Genomic DNA, 20,538 nt, shown 5'->3' on the forward strand with positions numbered 1-20,538 from the left:
GTTGAAATCTCATATACGATTTTTACACTATGTTTGCAGATTTCTATCGAATTTTGAGAAAATTCTATTCAGAGTAAATCCGTCTGCCCAAATATAAGTGAAAACGATAACTGAAAAACAAAGGGAGCTAGATAGATAAGATTCTATATTGTAGACGCCCGTCAAATTTTGAGCCAAATTTAACAACGGGTTGACTGTCTGTCGTTCCGTGCTTTCAAAAATATATAAACGCGATCATTCAAAAACGCAATTACTTAAACAGTATGGAATTTTGCGACTAAAAATTCAGTTTTGAGTCAAGATTTTGTTTTAATCGGTTAGAAAAACAATCACAAATTCCGTTTCCGAATATTATTACCTGCATCCAGGTTTTCCATTTCCTTCAGGAAACCCCACTAACCTGAAAACATGCATGATTCGAGGGCAACATCGGGGTTGGCGAGCGAAAGCGAAGAGAGCTCTAGTTTTTCTAGAGTTGAAGCAGCCCTCCGGTCTTACTAGATTTCATCTTTCACAAAACTCAAGATGGTTAAAATAAATAAATCATCTAAAAATGTCGAAAAATACGAAAAGTAATTATGATACTTCTCAAAGAACGAGATATTTTGAAGAATCTTTAATTTGAGACCTCTCTGAATCTGGAAGTTTAGTTTAGTTTAGTTATATTAACGTCCAGTTTGAAGCAACACAAGGGCTATTTTGGGACGGACCTCGTAATTTTAAACCGCGGTCAGATGACGAGGACGATACCTGAGCTGGCACCCCCCTCTCCACACCACACCAGCGGGTGGACGTTTGGTCATGACGGATGTAACGTGCAACAGACCCCCTTACACGACGGTTCTTCGGTGGAATAGGGTCTCGAACCTGAAACCCTTCGGCTCCGAGCTGAGATCTTACCATCAGGTCACCGCGGCCCCTAATATCCGAGAAGAGGCGGAGAAATATAGGGGAAATGAAAGCCTGCTAGAATGATGTTAAGATTGTAGACACGAAAGTTCATAAATATAAAGAGTTAAATATATTACATTTAGAATATGATTTTACGATCTAAATTTCAGATCAATTAAAAATGTTGGACCAAATCCATTCATGGATTGGTCGTCTGTTGATCAGCTCGTCAAATCAAATTTTGGATTCAATTAGTGAGAAAGAGACCCCAAAATTCGTTTTTTTTTTTTTCATTATAATACAAAGCTTAAAATGTATCATATTGAATAATTAAACGCTTTTTCAGTTGATTGGTTTACCAATTCAATTTTAATTAAATCTATTATGCATATTTTGAGGTGCAGGATCCTTCCTAACCAAATACAGATGGTAAAAACATCTAATTGTAAAAGATATTAAAGCCCTCTTATGTTTGTTCTGTTTTACTCCTGTTCGGTTTACATGTAGATGAACCTTCTAAATGGAATCAAATCCCATGGTATTGTGATGCCATTAAAAAAAATGCTTTAGTAATTTATTTCGAATAATAAATTATTATTTGAGACAATATTATTTCTTCTGATTCCTAATAGATAATAATAATAACTCCCAAATAATGGACGAATATCATGGGATTAAATATTTAACGAAACAATGAAAACCGTTAGAATTTCATTGCAATTATTGTGGAAAATTATACACAATATGTATATTAAAAAAAAACTCACAATTCCGTCAATTATATTAGAACCATTAAAAAGATAATATTTAAAACTCTAAAATGATGTAAAAATCAGTTTTGTATAATAGCATTTTCGAAATCTATCACGGAAAAAAGCTAAATTCTCGCTTAATTTTTAATTACTTAAAATGTTAACAACAACAAAAAGAACTGAATGATTTCCAATTTTAAAAGCATATAAATGTTAAATTTGTTAGCTCTAAATGAAACGATCTGGCTCATAAAGAACAAAAATGCATACTTACAAAACATACGTATAACTGTTCACCGTTTCTGTAACACTGGACGAAAAATATCCGAGTCCATTTAATTTGCGTCATTATTAAAAGCGCAAATACTGCTTCTATTTTGGTGTAAACAGAGTCGAACCAGGTTCTTTAAACCTAAACTTCAATTAAAATTAATTATGGAATTGTAAATGTCCCAATCTAATTACATTTTATTATTTTGGATTTTAGCAAAGGTAAAAGAACTGAGGACTGCAATTTTATGTTATTTCATTATATTCTTATTTTAAGGCCAATTAGAAATTATTGCTATTATATATATATATTGTATTTGGCAATGCATCTCCTTTCTGTTATTTGTTCCAATTCGATTTTAGTGATTAGTTTTTATTTGAATGTTCATGAACATTATATATAGGGAAGTTTCTACTGCAAGGAAACAAAGGTAAGCAAAAAAGAGAATTACAAGATGGAAGGGGAGAAAAGCCTAGAGACATTAAGTGAGATTCGAGATATTGGTAATAGGATAACAGCCGTCTAGACGGGAACAACTTCTGGTTATTTTATATTCAGACGCCCACAAGTATTTGCTAACAAGGGCTTGAATCAAATCCGATTTTCACAGGTGTGAGCATTATATTGAGGTTCAAGGTTAAGCGTTAGTATTAATAAATATGCTAAATCATGGAAAATAGAAGCTTAAATAATAGATTTTGCTAGAAACTGAGAATTCAGAGATTTCTTTATACAAATATTTTGCATATACAGTTCCAAACTTTTTTAGAAACAGAGTTTTGTGACATTTTTATAAATTCTTTTTAAATGCGTAACCACTTTGGAGAAAGAGATTGTTTCTTATTTTCAATGAAGTACATTTATAAAGAAATCCTACAATCACCAAAAAAAAATTTAGTCTTGAGTTTTTGGTGAATTTACAAGTTTTATATCAACTTGGATCAAAAAACAATTTTTGTAATTATGATAGTCAGAGAATAAGTTCAAAATGTGCATTATTCTCTTCATGATACCAAACAACTAAGCATAAAAGCACTATATATCATAAATAAATGCATAAATCGGGGGGGGGTCTTCTGCTTTGCTGTGTTAAACTATGGGGGGAAAAAACCCCACACCATTAAGCAGCGGCTCGTCATTGTGGAAATCGACTCATCTTTCAAGAGATTCTAAAAGATGTTTTTTAGCATTGCTAAGATGATCTCAAATGATACATAATTTTTGTTCTTTGAAAAACAATTGGATGCATATGTATTTTCAAAATAATATAAACTTAAAAGTTTAGAAACTGCAAATTAAAATCGGCGATAGAATTAATGCATTCTGCAATCTTTGCGACTCATCTGCTAAGAATGTCAAATGATTACAGCTACACAGGGATAATTCGTGCAGTGAAATGCAACATTTCTAATTTTTTTCGTGCGCATAAATATGATCATTAATTTATTTAATTTTGCACGCTATATCTGCATTCATCCACAGTATAGGAACATCACAGTTTAGGATATTCAGGAGAAAATCTACAAATAATGATATAATATTCTCTATTCCTCACACAAAGAAAATTATATATATATATACTAACAGATGGCCAAATAAGAGAAAATTTTTGTAAAACTCTATTTCACCACGGGAGACATAATCTACGTACAAAGAATAAGTGGTAAGAAATATATCAGTCTACATCGTGATACAAGAGCAGAAGAGACCAAAATTTTTCCCTTCGGTGATTTTACTATGAGATTTTAATAGGGATTTCTTTGACAAGGGTCGATTAAGGGCAGGGAATCTTAGGTATCTTTGAAAGAACGTTGTAAGCATAAAGGATTTTTATCCCTTCACTTGGAGCTGTGAAAATACTGAAGTAAGCACTTTTATAGAATTAATTAAGTAATAAGTGGAGACTGGATCAGAAAATAATTATTTTAGTATGAAGTTAATATGGAATTAGGAAATTATTTAGAATTTAAATTAGAATTAATTAATTAAATTAATTAGAATTTAATTAGATATATACATATTATATATATATATATATATGTAATGATATTTTAAAATTTAATTTAATCCTAATTAATTTCCTAATTTTTAGCCTAATTCAGCCCATGTCAAAGTCGTTCTAAAATATTCTCTTATTTCCTGATCCCATTCCACTTTTCCTATTTAAGTAATTCAACTGAAGCTTTGTAAAAATGATTGCGTCAGCGGTTCCCACGTGTCGAGTGAAGGGATAGAAAATTGCTGATGTAAACAGATTCCTCCTAAGGATCCCTCTGTTTCCCTTGTCAAGGACGACACGAGTGATAAATTCCAATCAGAATCGACACGTGTCAGAAATCTCATGTTATATAAGATCAGGGATAAAATGTTCATCGGCATTCCATCATTTTTTTTTTTTTTTTTTTGCTTTGTGTCGTTCTGTGTTGTGTGTGTGTTCGTCGCACCTGCTTTTATATAATGCGTGCCTCTCCAGGATGAAATAAAAAGATGTAAAAAAATCGAAAGTCTCTTCACCGTCGTCGAAACTACCTTCTGATGGAAAAATTACATGCTTACATAGTATATACACATATACACCGATTTCTGCTATTGACGATGCTTAGTAACCAAGTCATTTTTTCTGCTCCATAGTTTGTGAAAAGAAGGTGCAATTGAATGATTGGTGTTAATTATTTCCATTCCGAAAGCGCAGAAATAATATTATGAGAAGCATTTTGAGAAGGAACGACGGTACTGTCCCAAATTTAGCACTCTCTTTCGATTCTAAAAATGAGAGATGCAGAAATTTATATGGTTTCCTGCTGTAGAAAATCTTTCCACGAGTTTAAAAATTTGAATATAAATAATTCATGATAGATAATTATTGATAAATAAAATAATTAAATGAGATATACTGTTCTATTAAATTTTCTTCATATTAAAAGATGAAAAATAGTATCTCAAGATGTGTATTTATTTTAATCTCCCAGTTGCATATTTTTTATTGTTTAGCTGTACTTAAAGAAATATTTAAAAAAAGAATAAAAAATGCAATATATATATAATCAATTTTTGCCAAAATTTTTGTGATTTTTTTTTTTATTAACGAATAAATTATTCAAACCCAAAATTGGTATGGCAATATATATTATAACACTATTCAGGAATTCCTACGGCTCCAATGTTTCAGCCACCATTAACAGTAGACACAACAAACTTCAGGTAAAAATATAAAAAAAGCTATATTACGCACATACATGCTAACATTCTTCTGAAACTTTAAATATTGCGAGGCTATGTACGCCACTCTTCAAAATTCTACACCTGAAAGCTTTGTGCTTTGCAGTATAAAAAAGGAAACTGAATTTTGGACTTTCCCCCTCCCTAAAAATTGAAAACAAATTTTGATGCTGACCTACAATTTTGATAACATGATCACATGCAAATTTCATTTATTTAATTCCAGACATTTTTGAGTTTTAACATTTACCTGCATATGAAGATACAGACCAACAGGCAGTCAACTCTGCAATGGATTTGTTTCAAATTTGATAAAGATTTAGTATTACAATTCACACTAATTACGCTGTAAAACTGAATCAAGAAAGACTACACTTATTAGGACTGGGCCTAACAGGAAATAATCATCCTAATCAGCTAAATGTCACCTGGCAGATGCCATGTTGCAAAGAGAAGGCGGGGGACGGGTGTACAGATGTTCTAGGCATCAATCTTCGTGAAAGCCCTGGTGACAAAATGTTAGTGCGTCTGTACCATTTTTCAATTTAAAATATAATGGAAGAGCAAATATATACAACAATATGCCTCAAGTGTCATTTACACAAGCTAAACTACAGATAATGATTCGGGATGGGGTGGGGGAAAATCATATTAGAGCCTGGCAACATTCACTCTCTAAACATCCACTAGAAGTAATGACTTCAATTGAAAAATAAACTAGAATATAATTACAAGTTAATTTATATTTAATTTTGCATATATTTACTTAATAGCATAACAATTATTTTGACTTTAATTAAGGATAATTCTCCATCTGCATAAATTAAAAGAGTAAAATATTTTTGCAATATGTTATAATTCAATAAAATTCAAATAAAACTGATATAATTAATTATTATTATTATTTTTTTTTTTTTGCATGTCACTTGTTCAGTTCACTGTTGAAATTGTAAATTTCTACTATAAGTCACCTACTTTCAGTTCCACACAGCAAACTATGTTATCACTCCAAGTACATATGAAATACACCAAAAGTCTTTTAATAACTGAGAACTACAGTCACAGAAATTGTAATAAAATTATTACACATACATAATTATTAACATAATGAAAAACAGTTTTAAAAGATATTTGTTTTTCAGTATACTAAATATATTAAAAATCTGTTTGAATCAGAATATTTTTATGATCTAAACCTCTAAACTTAATAAATTGAACATACATATTTGGTATAGATTTCATGCATAGGAGTATAAAACCAAGTCAGGATTCATTTTATTACATTGTCAAGATACAAAGTAATAAAAAGTATTGTATATTACTGTAAGTATTATGGAAGTAGTATAAATCCTACTTCCACATTACAGTCAATGGAGAAAGCAGACTAACTTCCTGCAATGATATGGCCAATACATCCTGAAATAATAACAAAGAATTAAAAACAATGAGATTATATACAGAAGATACAATTATAGTTATTTAATTATAAGAGTGAGAATTATATCAACAGTGAATGTTAACAAATAATTACAATTAATGTCTAACACTAGAAACATACTAATGTTTATATACAAAAAGATGTCAGACTAATGAAAAGCAAATATTTTCTATCAATAAATGCAAATATTCTTTCATAAGAAATATTAACAAATTAAGATGCTAAGATTTTAAAAACATTATAATGTAATAAGTAAAACATCGTTTATATAGTTCACATTTAAACATCATTTCTCCACTATCCCAATTCATTTGTAATCATTGTAATGAGAAAGTACTTCGTTTATACACTGAAGAGCCAGAAAAACTGGGATAGAAGTATGCAAATAATGGAAATGTTCAACTAATCTGCGTAACGCGATGCGGTCGACAGTACGTGTTTAAGATAACACGTGTTTGAGAAGGCTATTGCACCAATTCTTGCTGTTACAATAGCAGGTTATCAAGATTTAAGTGATTTTCAACGGGGACTAATCGTCGGCGCACGAGAGATGGGACACAGCATTTTCGAAGTTGCGATGATATTGGGATTTCCTCGTACGACCATTTCACCGCGACTATCAGGATGTACCGCGAATATCGGGTTTCCACTAAAACTTTAAATCCCCGACAGCGGTGCGGCCGGAAAAAGACCTTGATAGAACAGGATCATCTACAACTGAAAAGAATCGTTACACGAGATAGGCGTTCAACACTTCTTCATATTCTGCAGATTTGAATGCAGGTCCATCAACAAGTGTCAGTGTACACTGTACAACTTACCCTAAATGATATGGGCTTTCGCAGCCGCAGACCATCTCATGTACCATTGTTGACACAGCGGCACAAAGTTCTGCGCCTTGCCTAGGCTCGCCAACACAGTCATTGGACTCTTGATGATTAGAAAAACGTTGTCTGGTCTGACGAGTCACGTTTCCAATTGTATCGCATGGATGGCAGTGTACGGGTGTGGAGAAAACTCCACGAATCCATGGATCCCTCATGTCTAGAAGGAGCTGTTCAAGCTGGTGGAGACTCTATGGTGGTGCATGTGCAGTTGGCATGAAATGGGATCGTTGGTACGTCTAGACTCGACCATAACAGGTCAGCGGCACGCTAACATCCTTTGTGCCACCCCACATGTCTACAGTAGCTACCGAGTGGCTTGAGGAGCACTCTTCTGAATTTCATTCCCTCCCTTGAAATGAAAATTATCGAGCATATCTGCTATGTTTTGCAACTTGCTTTCCTTACGAGATCTCCACCACTTCGCACTCCCATGGTTTTGTGCACAGCCTGCAGGAATCACGGTGTTAACTGTTCACAGAATATCTTCACAAATTAAGTCATGCCACTCAGTGTTGCAGCACTTATTCGTGCTCGGGGGGGGGGGGGCTCTACATAGTATAAGATTGGTGTAACAGTTTTTCTGGCACTTCAGTGTCAGATGCAAAGCTTCGGTAACATCAGCAGCACCTCATTTAATAGTCCAGTACCAGCTGAAAACTTTTTAATGTCAGTTTTTATCATTTTAGATCTTATTTGGCTATTCTTCAACAAGTATATTGAGATTTCAATAAATAGCGAAAAAAAAAAATGGAAATATATATATCTAATATATAAAAATCTCGTGTCCGGTGTTTGTGTTCGTACTCCTTCGAAACGGCTCGAGGGATTTTTTAAGAAATTTTTTATGTGTATTTGGTAGGTATGAGAATAGGTCGTAAAGTATATTTCATAACGCTAGGTAATTAGGGTGTCCTTATCCCGTCATTCCACGTTCAACATACGCTGATGAGATCAATGCTTGCTTGAAATCATCGCCACTGTGGCGTAATATTGAAAAAGTCCAGCTAAAAATAAACATGCACGTCCAAAGGCTACAAGATCCATCTACTGACATATTCTCAGACCATTGTTAGATATCGGCGATGGAAAAGTTGCTGTCTATAAAAATACTGGATGCATAAAATTGCCCACTAATTTCTGTATTATCGTTGACCGCATATTTCCCGATATACGCACACAATACATATGCGTGGTTGGCAGAAAGAGCCATTTTGGCAGCAAAAAAATGTGGGCGTCAACGATTTAAATTTCAGATACAGCAGTCGTTGCCAGGTGACTTGGTATCATACAGTTTGCGATGCTAACGAAGCTGTAAATTATCCAACAGAGTTTTTGAACTCACTGTATTTGCCAGGCATATCAGCGCACCTTCTACGATTGTAAGCTGGATCTCCGGTTATTTTAATTCGGAATTTGGACCCACCACGGCTGTGCAATGGCACGCGATTAGTCATTAAAAAATTGATGAAAAACGTTTTCGAAGCTAACATTTTGAATGGCAAATTCCGACCCGAAAATGTTTTGCTACCACGAATTCCAAGGATTCTTACAACTGAATTCAAAAGCGTTCAATTTCCTATTAGATTGGCATTCGCAACGGCAATCAATAAGTCGCAAGGCCAAGCGATGTCTGTTTGCGGCTTAGATTTGGGCACACCATGTTTTCCACACGGACAATTATACGTGGCATGTTTTCGCGTGGGCAAACCATCGAGCTTATTTGTGTTGGCTAAAGACGGATTGACAAAAAATATCGTACACTCAATTGCTCTTGGAAATGAATATTGATTTTCTTTATTTCATTTTTATACTTTAGTATAAAAAATATATTACTTTTTTATCAAAAAAGTATGTGATTAAATTTCATGGAGACCATTCCTACTGGTTCTATTTTACTATTATTTGATTTCAATTTTGAACTGCCCAAACGGAAACAGATCTAGTTTAGCACATAATGATTTTCTTATCAAATGAAAATATGTCGATACTTTTCTAAACTATAATTCAGATAATCATATTTAAAAATTTCAGATTATTTGAAGGTACAGCATTTTTTAAAAATTATATTTTAATGGCATATTTTTGAGATTCTTTCAATATTATATATTTGCAGTGCCGCTCTTTTCTGAATTAATGACTGGTATTGGTAATAAATCGCATTTCCGTTTTAACTCCCCCCCCCCCCTTTTTTTTTCCTCTGAACTTTTTCTGGAATAATCAAAGCGAATGTATTCAGAAAACAAATGTCATAAAGTCCTTTATCTCCCAACAATTTTCAAATAAAGGAAGCAGGAAGGGTAGAACATTTGAGAATATTCCATGTTTAAAGGGTAGAGAATGGACTACAATAAGTTCTGGTTCACTTTACTGGAATGATTTGCCTTAAATGCATGCAACGTTCGAATTTTAAACCACCACAAAAAAGGAATTTAAGTAAATAATTTTATTTTAAAGAATTGTTGCTTTAATAATTGATATCCTTAAATAATAAAAGGCGAATTTAAGAAACTTACAGGAACAGATCCATAGCTACAAGATGAGCCGTCAAGTGTTTTTTCACCATCTCCTTTAAATATCCGTAGTCGATCTAATAAGCTGTTTGCATTCATTTCATTTGTTAAATTCTGTAACAGATAGATAATGCAATTAAATTGTTCTCAAGAAAATTAAAAATGGAACAAAATAAAAATTCTAAAATTTATCATTTTAGACTAGTACAAGTTAACTCGTATATATATAATCTTATATATTTCAAATTAATTTAAAGTATAAAATATATGCATTCGTTTATAACAAGATATTTAACAATTCTGTAGGGGAAAAGTAATAAAAATTTTGACAAAAAATTAGTTGGAAAAACCACCATAAAGATAGCTCCAGCATATATATATATTACATTCTGAAAAAAAAGTATCATCTCCCTCTCTTTTGCATAAAAATTGTGAACACTGAGTACAACAGTGGAGTAACAATGGATTGAGTAAGACAAAAAGCTCATGTGCTGGCCTTTGAAAATAAAAAAATCTGAGCACTTAAGGTGTTCAAAGTTCAACATTTTTATTAGAGAGTATGCGAGAAAGTTTCGAGGAGACTGTTCATGGTTTTTTTTTTTTTTTTTAATTGAAAAGATCTCAATGATTGACATCTCAATGAAGTTCATAAGCATCAAAATACTTACCATAGCATGTTTACAATTCATGCCATTTACTGTTACTTCTGCAGCAGTTTCACTAATTCCTACAACCCAAATAACATCTGTTTTCATGGGATCATCATACCCACTGTTGACTATAGTAGACTTTAAAACATTCTAAAATAAGGAAAAATATTAATTATGTTCAGTAGAAAAAAATCCAAAAGAACTTTTAATAAATTTCAGATGAACGAAAACAATGAAGTAAAAAATATTAATTAATATTTTTTAGAATAATACAGTAGACTCCCGATTATCCGCGGGTGGGTTATCCGCGTCTGCCGCACTAAGTTTATTTTTTTGCTTCCAAGCAAAGAGAAAATGCTTCCAAAGCAAGAAGCAAACACAAATGACTGATTTCTTCAAAAAGGTGTAGTTTTACAGTTATGCTTTTGTAATTACATAATACATTACAGTATTAAAACAGTACATATGTATTAATTTTTCTGTGTATCCTTGACGCATTTCGTAAGTACAAAGCACTTTTCTGTTTTCATTAACAAAATGCATTTTAAGTTAGTTTTGAGTGATATACTAAAATATTAAGCGTTAGTTAATCATTTCCTGCTGTTTATTTTACGTTTTATTGTACATAAAACGATTTTTCAAAGTTGGAATGACTGTTTTCTCTTTTTCTATACCCGTTTTTAGCTTTTTTCGGATTATCCGCGATTTTTGTTATCCGCGGCGGCCACGCCACCCAATTCCGCGGATAATCGGGAGTGTACTGTATTTAGAAATTTACACAAAGGGCTATTTGATAAGAAATAAATATTAAATTTCAAATAATCAATGTCCACTGTTATACATTCCAATAATAATAATAATAAATTATCAATTAGACAATTGATTTAAATTGAATTTTGATACCATATCAAAGGCATTATATATTAGTAAAGTTGAGGAAAATAACTGAATATAAGGTGCCAATCGACAATATTATTGATTTATTATGTTTACAACAATAAATTATAAAATATATTTAGGTCTAAAAAGTAAAACATAGTAAATATTTTAATAGAAATACTTTCATTATCAACTTAAAAGCATGAATTCTTTATACATACATCAGAAAATTAGAGGTCAAAAAATATTATAAAAGCTTGAGGAACTAAAGAAAATACTATAAGGAAATTATGTCAATAATTCATAAACTAATTTAAAATAAAAACATATTAATAATTTAATTAAAATTTTAAATAGAACATTTTTAATAGCAATGATTTTCCAATTTTGTTTAAATTCCCATATATTTGATAAAAATAGTTTTCTGTTTTCCTAAACAAGCATTTAAATTTTTATTACAATTTTTAAGATTTTCAACAGAAGAGATGTATATACAGAATTTGTTTTCCAAATAAAATAATTAACATGAAAGGAAAATTTTTCCAGAGTAGCTTACTTCATTGCATATTTTTTTTAAATATAATATAAACCAACAGTTAATTGAGTATAATGGAAAAGTTCTACAACATGTTATGAAAAAAATTATTTAACATAATTTCATTAATTAATGTATTCCACAATATTCTTTTATTTGCAATTTAAAATAGAATTGGTTACATTTTGATTATATATATATATATATATATATATAATTTTGAAATTATATATCATATTTGAAATCATCAACTACAATGAACTGATTTATAATATAAACATATTTTACTGAAATCACTACAAAATACAGCAATTTTATATCAGTAGCTTGCTGCAGCAATTATAAGAAGTAATTAGAATTAATTGAATAAATAAAAAATAAAGATTAATTTTTTTGGTTCCAAAAAAAAATTTTAATAAGAAAATACCAAGCTTAATGAAAATGAGTATAGTCATATAATTCGATCACAGAAATAGAAAAATATACTCACCTGAGATGCACTGAAGCTGATCAAATTGTAATTTCCATTTTCATAAGTATCTACAAAAAAAAAAAAAAAAAAAAAAAAAAAAAAATGAAAAATAATGAAATATCTTTATAATAAATGAATATAAAATTAATATAAATGAATATATTAATATAAAAAATAAATGAAAAATATTTATAAAAAAAATCCTTTCCCTGAAACTTAGCACAGAAAACTTCATTAAACATTTTTGATAAAAATTAATACATTAATCTAGATTTTGAATTTGAAGGTTTTTTGGTCTCTCGAAATTCATTAAAAAGAAATAAAATGCCTTCAAAGAATTTTATTTATTTCCTACTAATAATTAAAGCAAATGAGCACCTACTGCTCTTCTACAGCACACAAAGAAGGTCAGACTTGGCGATTTAAAATTTGATGCAGATATACTTAAAAATGAGATTATGTATTTCAGAGCATTTTTAAAAATATTTCAATAAAAATTTCCTTTAATTACAAATTAAACGAATTTTAGTGGTTTTTCTTTGATAATTTCTGAAAATATTATTGCAAAAATACAATTTTCATACCTAGTTAAAATGTAAAAAATATATTTTTAATGACGCCAATTTAAATGCTATTCAATGTTTATGTATTTTGACTAATTTTAATAAATTTTCAAAAGCACATTTACGTATATGCAAGCATAGCCCCTTCTTGGCCAGAGGCTATGCAAGAAACTTAATGGGGCCGCCAAAGAGCAACCCCACGTAGCACGAAGAAACAAACGATACTTAATAACACTGGACACTTGCAAACAACGAAGAACCCGCTACAAAAAACGCATATTGGTACAAAAAAAAAAAAAAAAAAAAAAAAAAAAAAAAAAAAAGAACATACAAAACATTACATTTTACATTACATAATAAATTGTGAAACATTAAAGATTTATAAAATACATTAAGTGTACGTTAACTTTTTACATTAGGAAGAATTAAACGCAAGAGCTTTGACGAAATGTCCTTAATAGAAGATTTAATAACTGGAATTTTTATGAGTTCTTCGACATCAAGAGACCTTCAATTTCTTGGCCATCTAAGTCTGTGTTCTAGTCATAGTGCACAGGCTTTGATCAAGTGATTTATAGTGCCTTCTTCGGTGCCACAATGGTAAGTCAAACTTTTGTCAAAGAAACAACTTTGATGTACAGAAAATATGTAATAAGTCAATTGCTTTGGGGCATAATAGGCCCAAATCCAGTGTATACTTGGCCATGTCCAGTGTATACATGGTTAAGATAAAAATTACCCTCAATTTGGTTAACAGAAACGTTTTTAAAATGTTGATAGGCAGTCCTAGCTTTGATGGAGTTATTCCCTTATTCCATCCTTAATTATCAAAGATCGGAAAGAAACTTCTTGGTTTCTAAGTTTAAAGCATCCTTGGCTAGTGTATCTGCTTTTTCATTTCCAATATACTCCTGATTAGCTCTGATCCAGATCATTTCAACACCAAGTTCAGCAGCTTTTTCTTTTATAACCAATATTATTGCTTTTTGTTTCACCAACGGAATCAGGGGTCATTAAAGCCGATTTTGAATTAGAAATTATGTTTGCTCTTTTTATATTGTCTTGAGCGACAAACTCCAGAGCATTTATGATTGCCACCACTTCTGCCATAAAGAGTTGCCTTGTCATTCAATCTAAATTTTCCAGATTTTTTTCATTCTCATTTTCAGACCACACAAATACACAAGCCACTTTTTCAACCATTTCTGATCAATCTCTATATATACTACTAGCCGCTTTTGGCGACCAGCTGGTTCGCCAATCTTAATGTTTGTTAAAATTTTAATAATTAAATATTTTATGCAATTCCTACTTTAATAGCTTCTTCATCAAAATAATATAAACGCCTTCAGTCATAACGTAATATGTATATCTCTCATTTTCTGTTAGCTCCCGTAGAATTTATACTTTAAATTAAAGTGGAAAGGATTAATCTGCAATTAATATAATAATATTTTTTACTGAAACAAAGTATTTTTTTGTAATATGATTACTGAAAACAGTCACTGAGCGTTTAAACTTTATGGTCACTAAAGAATATCTTTCTTAATTTATGTAATACTTCAAGAATTTGTCAACAAAATTTTCTCAGATTCATCATGACCAGATCGATTAATGAACAATGTTTAATTTTAAATGCATCAAACACTAAGAAAATAAAACGAATCGTTTAAAATAATCGTTTGAAAACCGATTAAAAAAAACTACTTAAAAAACGATGGCCTTAAAACTATAAGCATATACAAAAAATATATAACTAACATAAATACAATTTAATTACAAAAACATGCAACTAATCTAAAAATAATTTAAATCATCCGTTGATAATGGTTGTCATGTCACAATCAGAACACAATGCGCATGCGTGTATTTTCAACGCCAGTTACGGTAACGCAAAGGCGTGAGTTTTTCTACGCCAGTTGGGGTAACGCTATGCATATTAGAAATTTTTAATTTCCTTTATTCTGTTTTATTTTGATTCAAAAGTACTTCAGAATGAATCTGAAAGATCGATTAATTAACAATGTTTCATTTTAAATGCATCACACATTAAGAAAATAAACAGAATCGTTTGAAATAATCAGCCGAAAAATCTTAAGCCTAGCCTCATTACTGTTGGAAGAAAAGAAAAGAAAAAAAAAAAAAACTGAACCCTTATTAATTTGGCGGTGGGGAAAATGAAGATTTTTTTGGCGGGAAAGTTAGTTTTTAATTAATAATTAAAATTCTAATTAAAAATTCAAAAAAAGGGACCCCAGGTGCACATTCCCGACCTCCAAGCTATACATGTATCAAATTTGGTAGCTGTATGTCAAATGGTCTTTTCTGTAGAGCGCCAACACACACACACACACACACACACACACACACACACACATTGAGCTTTATAAATAAGTATAGATTACCTTTAGCCATAACATTCACATAGAAGCTCCATGTAATTCTTTTGACTTTCCATGATGGGACAGATATTTCAAAATCAAAGTTACACATATTTTTTGTATATTCTACTTTCTTTGCTTCTCAACTTTGCTTTTTAACTTAGCCGCCTCCCTTTCTGTTTTAATAATTATATCGACGGTGGGACAACCACTGAGAACTTGAAGATAATTTATAATAACAATTTTCATCATTGCAATGAAATACAACCGTTTTCATTGTGTAAATAAGTATTTACCATGCTAATCTCCATGCAAAATAAGTGTGTCTCACAGGTAATGGAATCGTTTGAGCCATATGAAATGCATATGCTTCTGATGAAATTTTATGCTCAGTGACATTTCATATTGGCCATATAAATGCACAAAAATTTGGTGTAAATTCTCCGTAAAACAAAAAAACAAAACAAAAAAAAAATCCCTTTGTTTCCTTGTATGTATATTCAAGATACTAGGAAATGCAAAAATAACTTTCATGTACTAGTCATAAAATAATATGATTTTAAGGAGTGGAAAAACCAAGGAAAAGAAGCAGAGATTTAACATTATTTTATGACTTATTAACATTATTTTTATATTAACATTAAAAAAATCAATTTCTCTTTACTTATTACCTAAAATTTAGCAAGACAAAATTTATATAATAAGGAGGGGGAGGATATATTACTCAGATGTTCTTTAATTGTAAATCACACACAAAACATTTTTGTTACCATGATACAAATCATTTAATGATTACTTAATAACAACAACAACAAAACACTACAAAGTAAAATTACTTTTTTTATTTATTCATTTTTGCCAATTCATGTATTTAGGCATGCATTTCTGCAGATTTTTCAGCTATCAGTTTTATGGAGCTAATCATTAACAAATAAGAAATGTGCATTTTTAGCCATTTCACTTTTAGCGAACATACGTGGAAATATTTCCGATATATCATTGAATGCATTAAAGGACGATGCAACAAGTTTTAAGGCCCATAAAATTTCAGTTAAAATTATTGCTCTTGAATAAAAAAGTTTGAAATAGGTATATTTTCGGACATTAAATTTAACGCTTTCGAACTTGGTATATCGTCTTCTCTTTTATTCCTTGAGATACAAAGTCTAATATTAATTATGACTTTTTTGAAATGACAATTCGTTTTCCTTTTTTTTTTTGGCATGATTAATAAGTGTCCTTATCCCTACATTACTTAGGATGTGCTACATTACTATATGGATTTTGCGAAACTTCTCGAACCCCTTCAGTAAAATCAGGAGTGATTTTTTCATCCGTCCAATTCGTATTAAATACGGATTTTAAGCAGCTCATTGTTTTTTAAAAAAATTCTCTAATTTACCCTGAATAAGTTCACAATTTCTCAAATGATAAATAAACCATTCCATAAACTCATGTGCGAGTGACTAAATATCACCGCGATGCGTGCGCAGATTAAAAGTTGCTATACCCGCCAAAGAAATGTATTCTAATCTTTCAGACAATTACAGAAGTTTCGCGCATGCTCGTTTGCTGCCATTCGGGAATCTTATGGAATGGTACAACTGTCTCACAAATCGAAATTGGACTGATTTATACAAAAAAAGAGGGGGGGGGAGTGAAAAAGTGAACGTTTCCGCATTACGCAGTCGCGAATTATATTGTTTCGTTTTTGAAGCAATGACTACGATCTTTTATTCTTGCAATATTTAAAGATTGGCACTTTTTAGACGGGGGGGGGGGGGAGAGACTAAGAAATTTAAAATTTCTTTATTTTCCCTGTTTTTTTAAATGAAAATTTGCAAATTTCTCTGCATTTTTACCGGCTTTTTTTAGTCGATATTTCAATTCCCTGTATTTTCTCGGTTCTTCCAGTGGCGTGGCAACCCTGGTATATCATCCATTAATTTTTAGAAAGATTGCTTTGCATTTTTGTAACTAAACATATTTCGTTAAATAATATACATATTCATTAAATTATATTTAAACTGAATTTTGCGGTTTAAAAAATTTTATACTACGTATATCAATATGTTCCTTACTGTGAAGCAAACAGAATGTACCTTCGAATAAATAACAAGAAAAGAAACGTTCCTGTTTTGAATCATATAAGCTTCAACTGGTCAATTTTTTAAAACACCAAAAAAAAAAAAAAAAAAAAACACCTCTATGCTTGAACGAGTTAACTGTTTTTATCTAAGAAACTGCATGAGATACAACTTCAGATTCAAAAATAAATGTTTATGAGAATTTTGTTAAAATTAATTTTCTAACAACTATTCTATCAGTATTTTTATGAATTTGCATATATAATAAGTCAATTGTTTTGTTGGATAATAGGCCCAAAAAATTTTTTGCATTGTGGCAATTAATGTGCTGAAAGCATATTTTTCTTTCACAAATAAAAGCTCAAATTATATCCTTAGGCATTTTATCATCTTTTATATCTATTATTTGTCAATTTTTTTTCCATAAGATATAAAACATGTTAGTAAATATATCTGTAAACTCAAAGATTATGGCTGTTAATTTTTAATTTCTCTCATCAGCATGATTTAATTCACTTAATATGATGCTCGGCGAAAAATGTTCCCTGCCTAGGGATTGCAATACCGGTATACCGAATACTGGTATTTCGAGCCATTTATACAATTTTGTAATACCGGTATTCACAAGTTTAAATACCGTTTTTTCGGTATTTACTAGAAATTTTTAAAATTGTCACCACTATTGTTCAAAGATCGCCAACACAGTAAAATAGTATACGTTTTTGTTTTTATGTCTCCCTAACGGCGAAATTAATTAGGTAATTAATTGCTTAAATCTAAATTAGCGAAACATTGATTATCCCTGAAAGAAGATATTGTAACCATAACGACTGGTGGAGCAACAGTTATGAAAAAAGTTGGAACGTTGATTGGTGCAAATCAGCAATTGTGCTATGCTGATGGAATTCAATTAGGAGTAATAGATGCATTATACCAAAAAAATAAAGAACGAAAGAATCCAAATACTGTGTATATAGAAACTTCGGGTTCCAACTTTGAAGAGAGTAAGAGTGAGAGTGATATTGACAATGAAGATAATGACAATGTAATTGTTGAAGAAGATATTGCTAGTGAGGATGAAATTTTAACCCATCAATAATTGTTTTCTATAATTTATAAAGTTCGAAAAATTGTTAAGATATTTAAACGTTCCCCTATAAAAAAGGATATATTTCTAAAATATATACTAACTGAAAATAAAACAGAATATATGTTAATATTAAATTCTAAAACACGTTGGAAAAGTTTACTCCTAATGATGGAACGATTTTTGAAACAGAAATCCAATCCAAAAAGCAATAATCGACTCAAACCTGTAAATTAATTTTTCAGATAGTGAATTCTACTTAATATCTAGAACTATATCAACTCTACTTCCAATAAAACTGACGATTGAGGCATTATGTCGGAGAGATTCTAATTTATTAAGAGCTAATGGAACAATAAATTTTAGGTTGCAGTCCCTGAAAGAACAGCACACATCGCTATCTGAAGAATTTTATATTACATTGAAAAATCGCACAGAAGAAAGGCATACCGAAATAAAAAAATGTCTTATGGTATTTACATAATCATAATGATTTTAAAAATGAGAATGAAAAAGAAGAAAAGAAAATAACCAATTCAAATCTGATTAAGTTTAAAGTAAACTTTTTAAAATTTTTTTTTACCCACAAACCTATCCATATTCAGAAGAATTCGGTTCAGTTATCGAAGATCATGATGTCAATAATGTCGATAGTGAAAAAGAATTGTCTCTTGAACAAAAATTAGAATTAGAGATAAATAAAAATAAAAAAATTAACGAACCAAAATACAATATAGAAATCAGCTATATCCAAAACCATTCGACGAGAAATCGATTTATTTGAAGATGAGGGATTTAGAGGTAAATAAAGGAAAAAGTATATTGCGCATTGCTAACAGTACCACCAACTAGCGTAGATGCGAAAGAGTGTTTTCGACAGCTAGTAATTTTTACACAAAATTACTTTTCAGGCTTAATGACAATATAATTGATTCATTATATTTTTTAAGATCACATTTCAAAAATTTGTAATAGTACCACAGACTGAATAGTGATATTTACACTTTTTTTGTGTTCTTATATACTGTTTGTTCCTTTACTTTTTTGTGATTCATTATATACTGTTATAATTTATAAGTTATAAATTATTTTTGTGATATTTACACTCTCTAATAAAATTGGCAAATAATATAAAGAAACACCTGTGTTTTCTAATACCGGTATTAAAACTTGTATCCCGGTATTAAGATCTAAAAAATACCGAATACCGGTATTGAAATTTTGGTTCGGTATTGCAATCCCTATCCCTGTCATTTTATGATTTTATTTTATTTTATTATGTCATTACTTTATATTATCATTACTTTATTGTGTCTTTATTACTTTATTATGTCTTCAGTTAATTAACATGACATCTTCAATACTTCTTAAAAAGATGAGTTTAATTATCACAATTTGATGTTTAAAATTAAAGAAAATCATGAATATCACATTATATATATAGGAATTCAAATGAAATTAAACAAAATCGGTATTATTAAGAACAATCTGGTTATTTAAGGTGGCTGTCTAAAATCAAATAATGCATTGATATAACCGAGAAAAATGTCTAAATCTATATTTAATCTAAAATAAATAATTAAATATAGAAAGAAACTTAAAATACAAACCTAACGAATCACCATCGTCCCAATACAGTTCGCCTTGAGCTTTCATATCATAATCAAGGAAAACCCAAAGAACAAACGGTTGTTTTCGACTAAAATGTAACATTTTTTTGTCACTTAACATACATATGTTTAAAAATGAATATTTAATGTTAAAGAATTATAGGCAGAAAATACTCTTTTTTCATATATTTAAAAGAGTAAAAAATTAGTTTCAGTTATTCCAGTTCCTCTCTATATAAGTTTAAAAAAAGTGGAACAAGTGTTTATTTCTTTAAATATTGAAATTAGATATATATTTCCAATTAC

At 30.3% G+C, this 20,538-nt stretch overlaps 1 protein-coding gene across 1 annotated transcript in view; it reads right to left on the bottom strand.

The window, feature by feature from the left end:
- Positions 1-6,384: 6,384 nt before the first annotated feature.
- LOC129983765 (lysosomal alpha-glucosidase-like) overlaps positions 6,385-20,538 on the bottom strand; it is a 49,596-nt gene continuing 35,442 nt past the window's right edge. Inside the window, exons 15-19 of the mRNA XM_056093386.1 lie at positions 20,233-20,321; positions 12,523-12,572; positions 10,637-10,768; positions 9,972-10,082; positions 6,385-6,549 (exon numbers count right to left, since the gene is read on the bottom strand). Of these exons, the coding sequence (XP_055949361.1) occupies positions 6,484-6,549; positions 9,972-10,082; positions 10,637-10,768; positions 12,523-12,572; positions 20,233-20,321 (448 nt within the window). The 3' untranslated portion in view covers positions 6,385-6,483. The remainder of the gene's footprint in view (positions 6,550-9,971; positions 10,083-10,636; positions 10,769-12,522; positions 12,573-20,232; positions 20,322-20,538) is intronic.

Source organism: Argiope bruennichi, chromosome 9 (genome assembly GCF_947563725.1).
Source record: "Argiope bruennichi chromosome 9, qqArgBrue1.1, whole genome shotgun sequence".
NCBI lineage: Eukaryota > Metazoa > Arthropoda > Arachnida > Araneae > Araneidae > Argiope > Argiope bruennichi.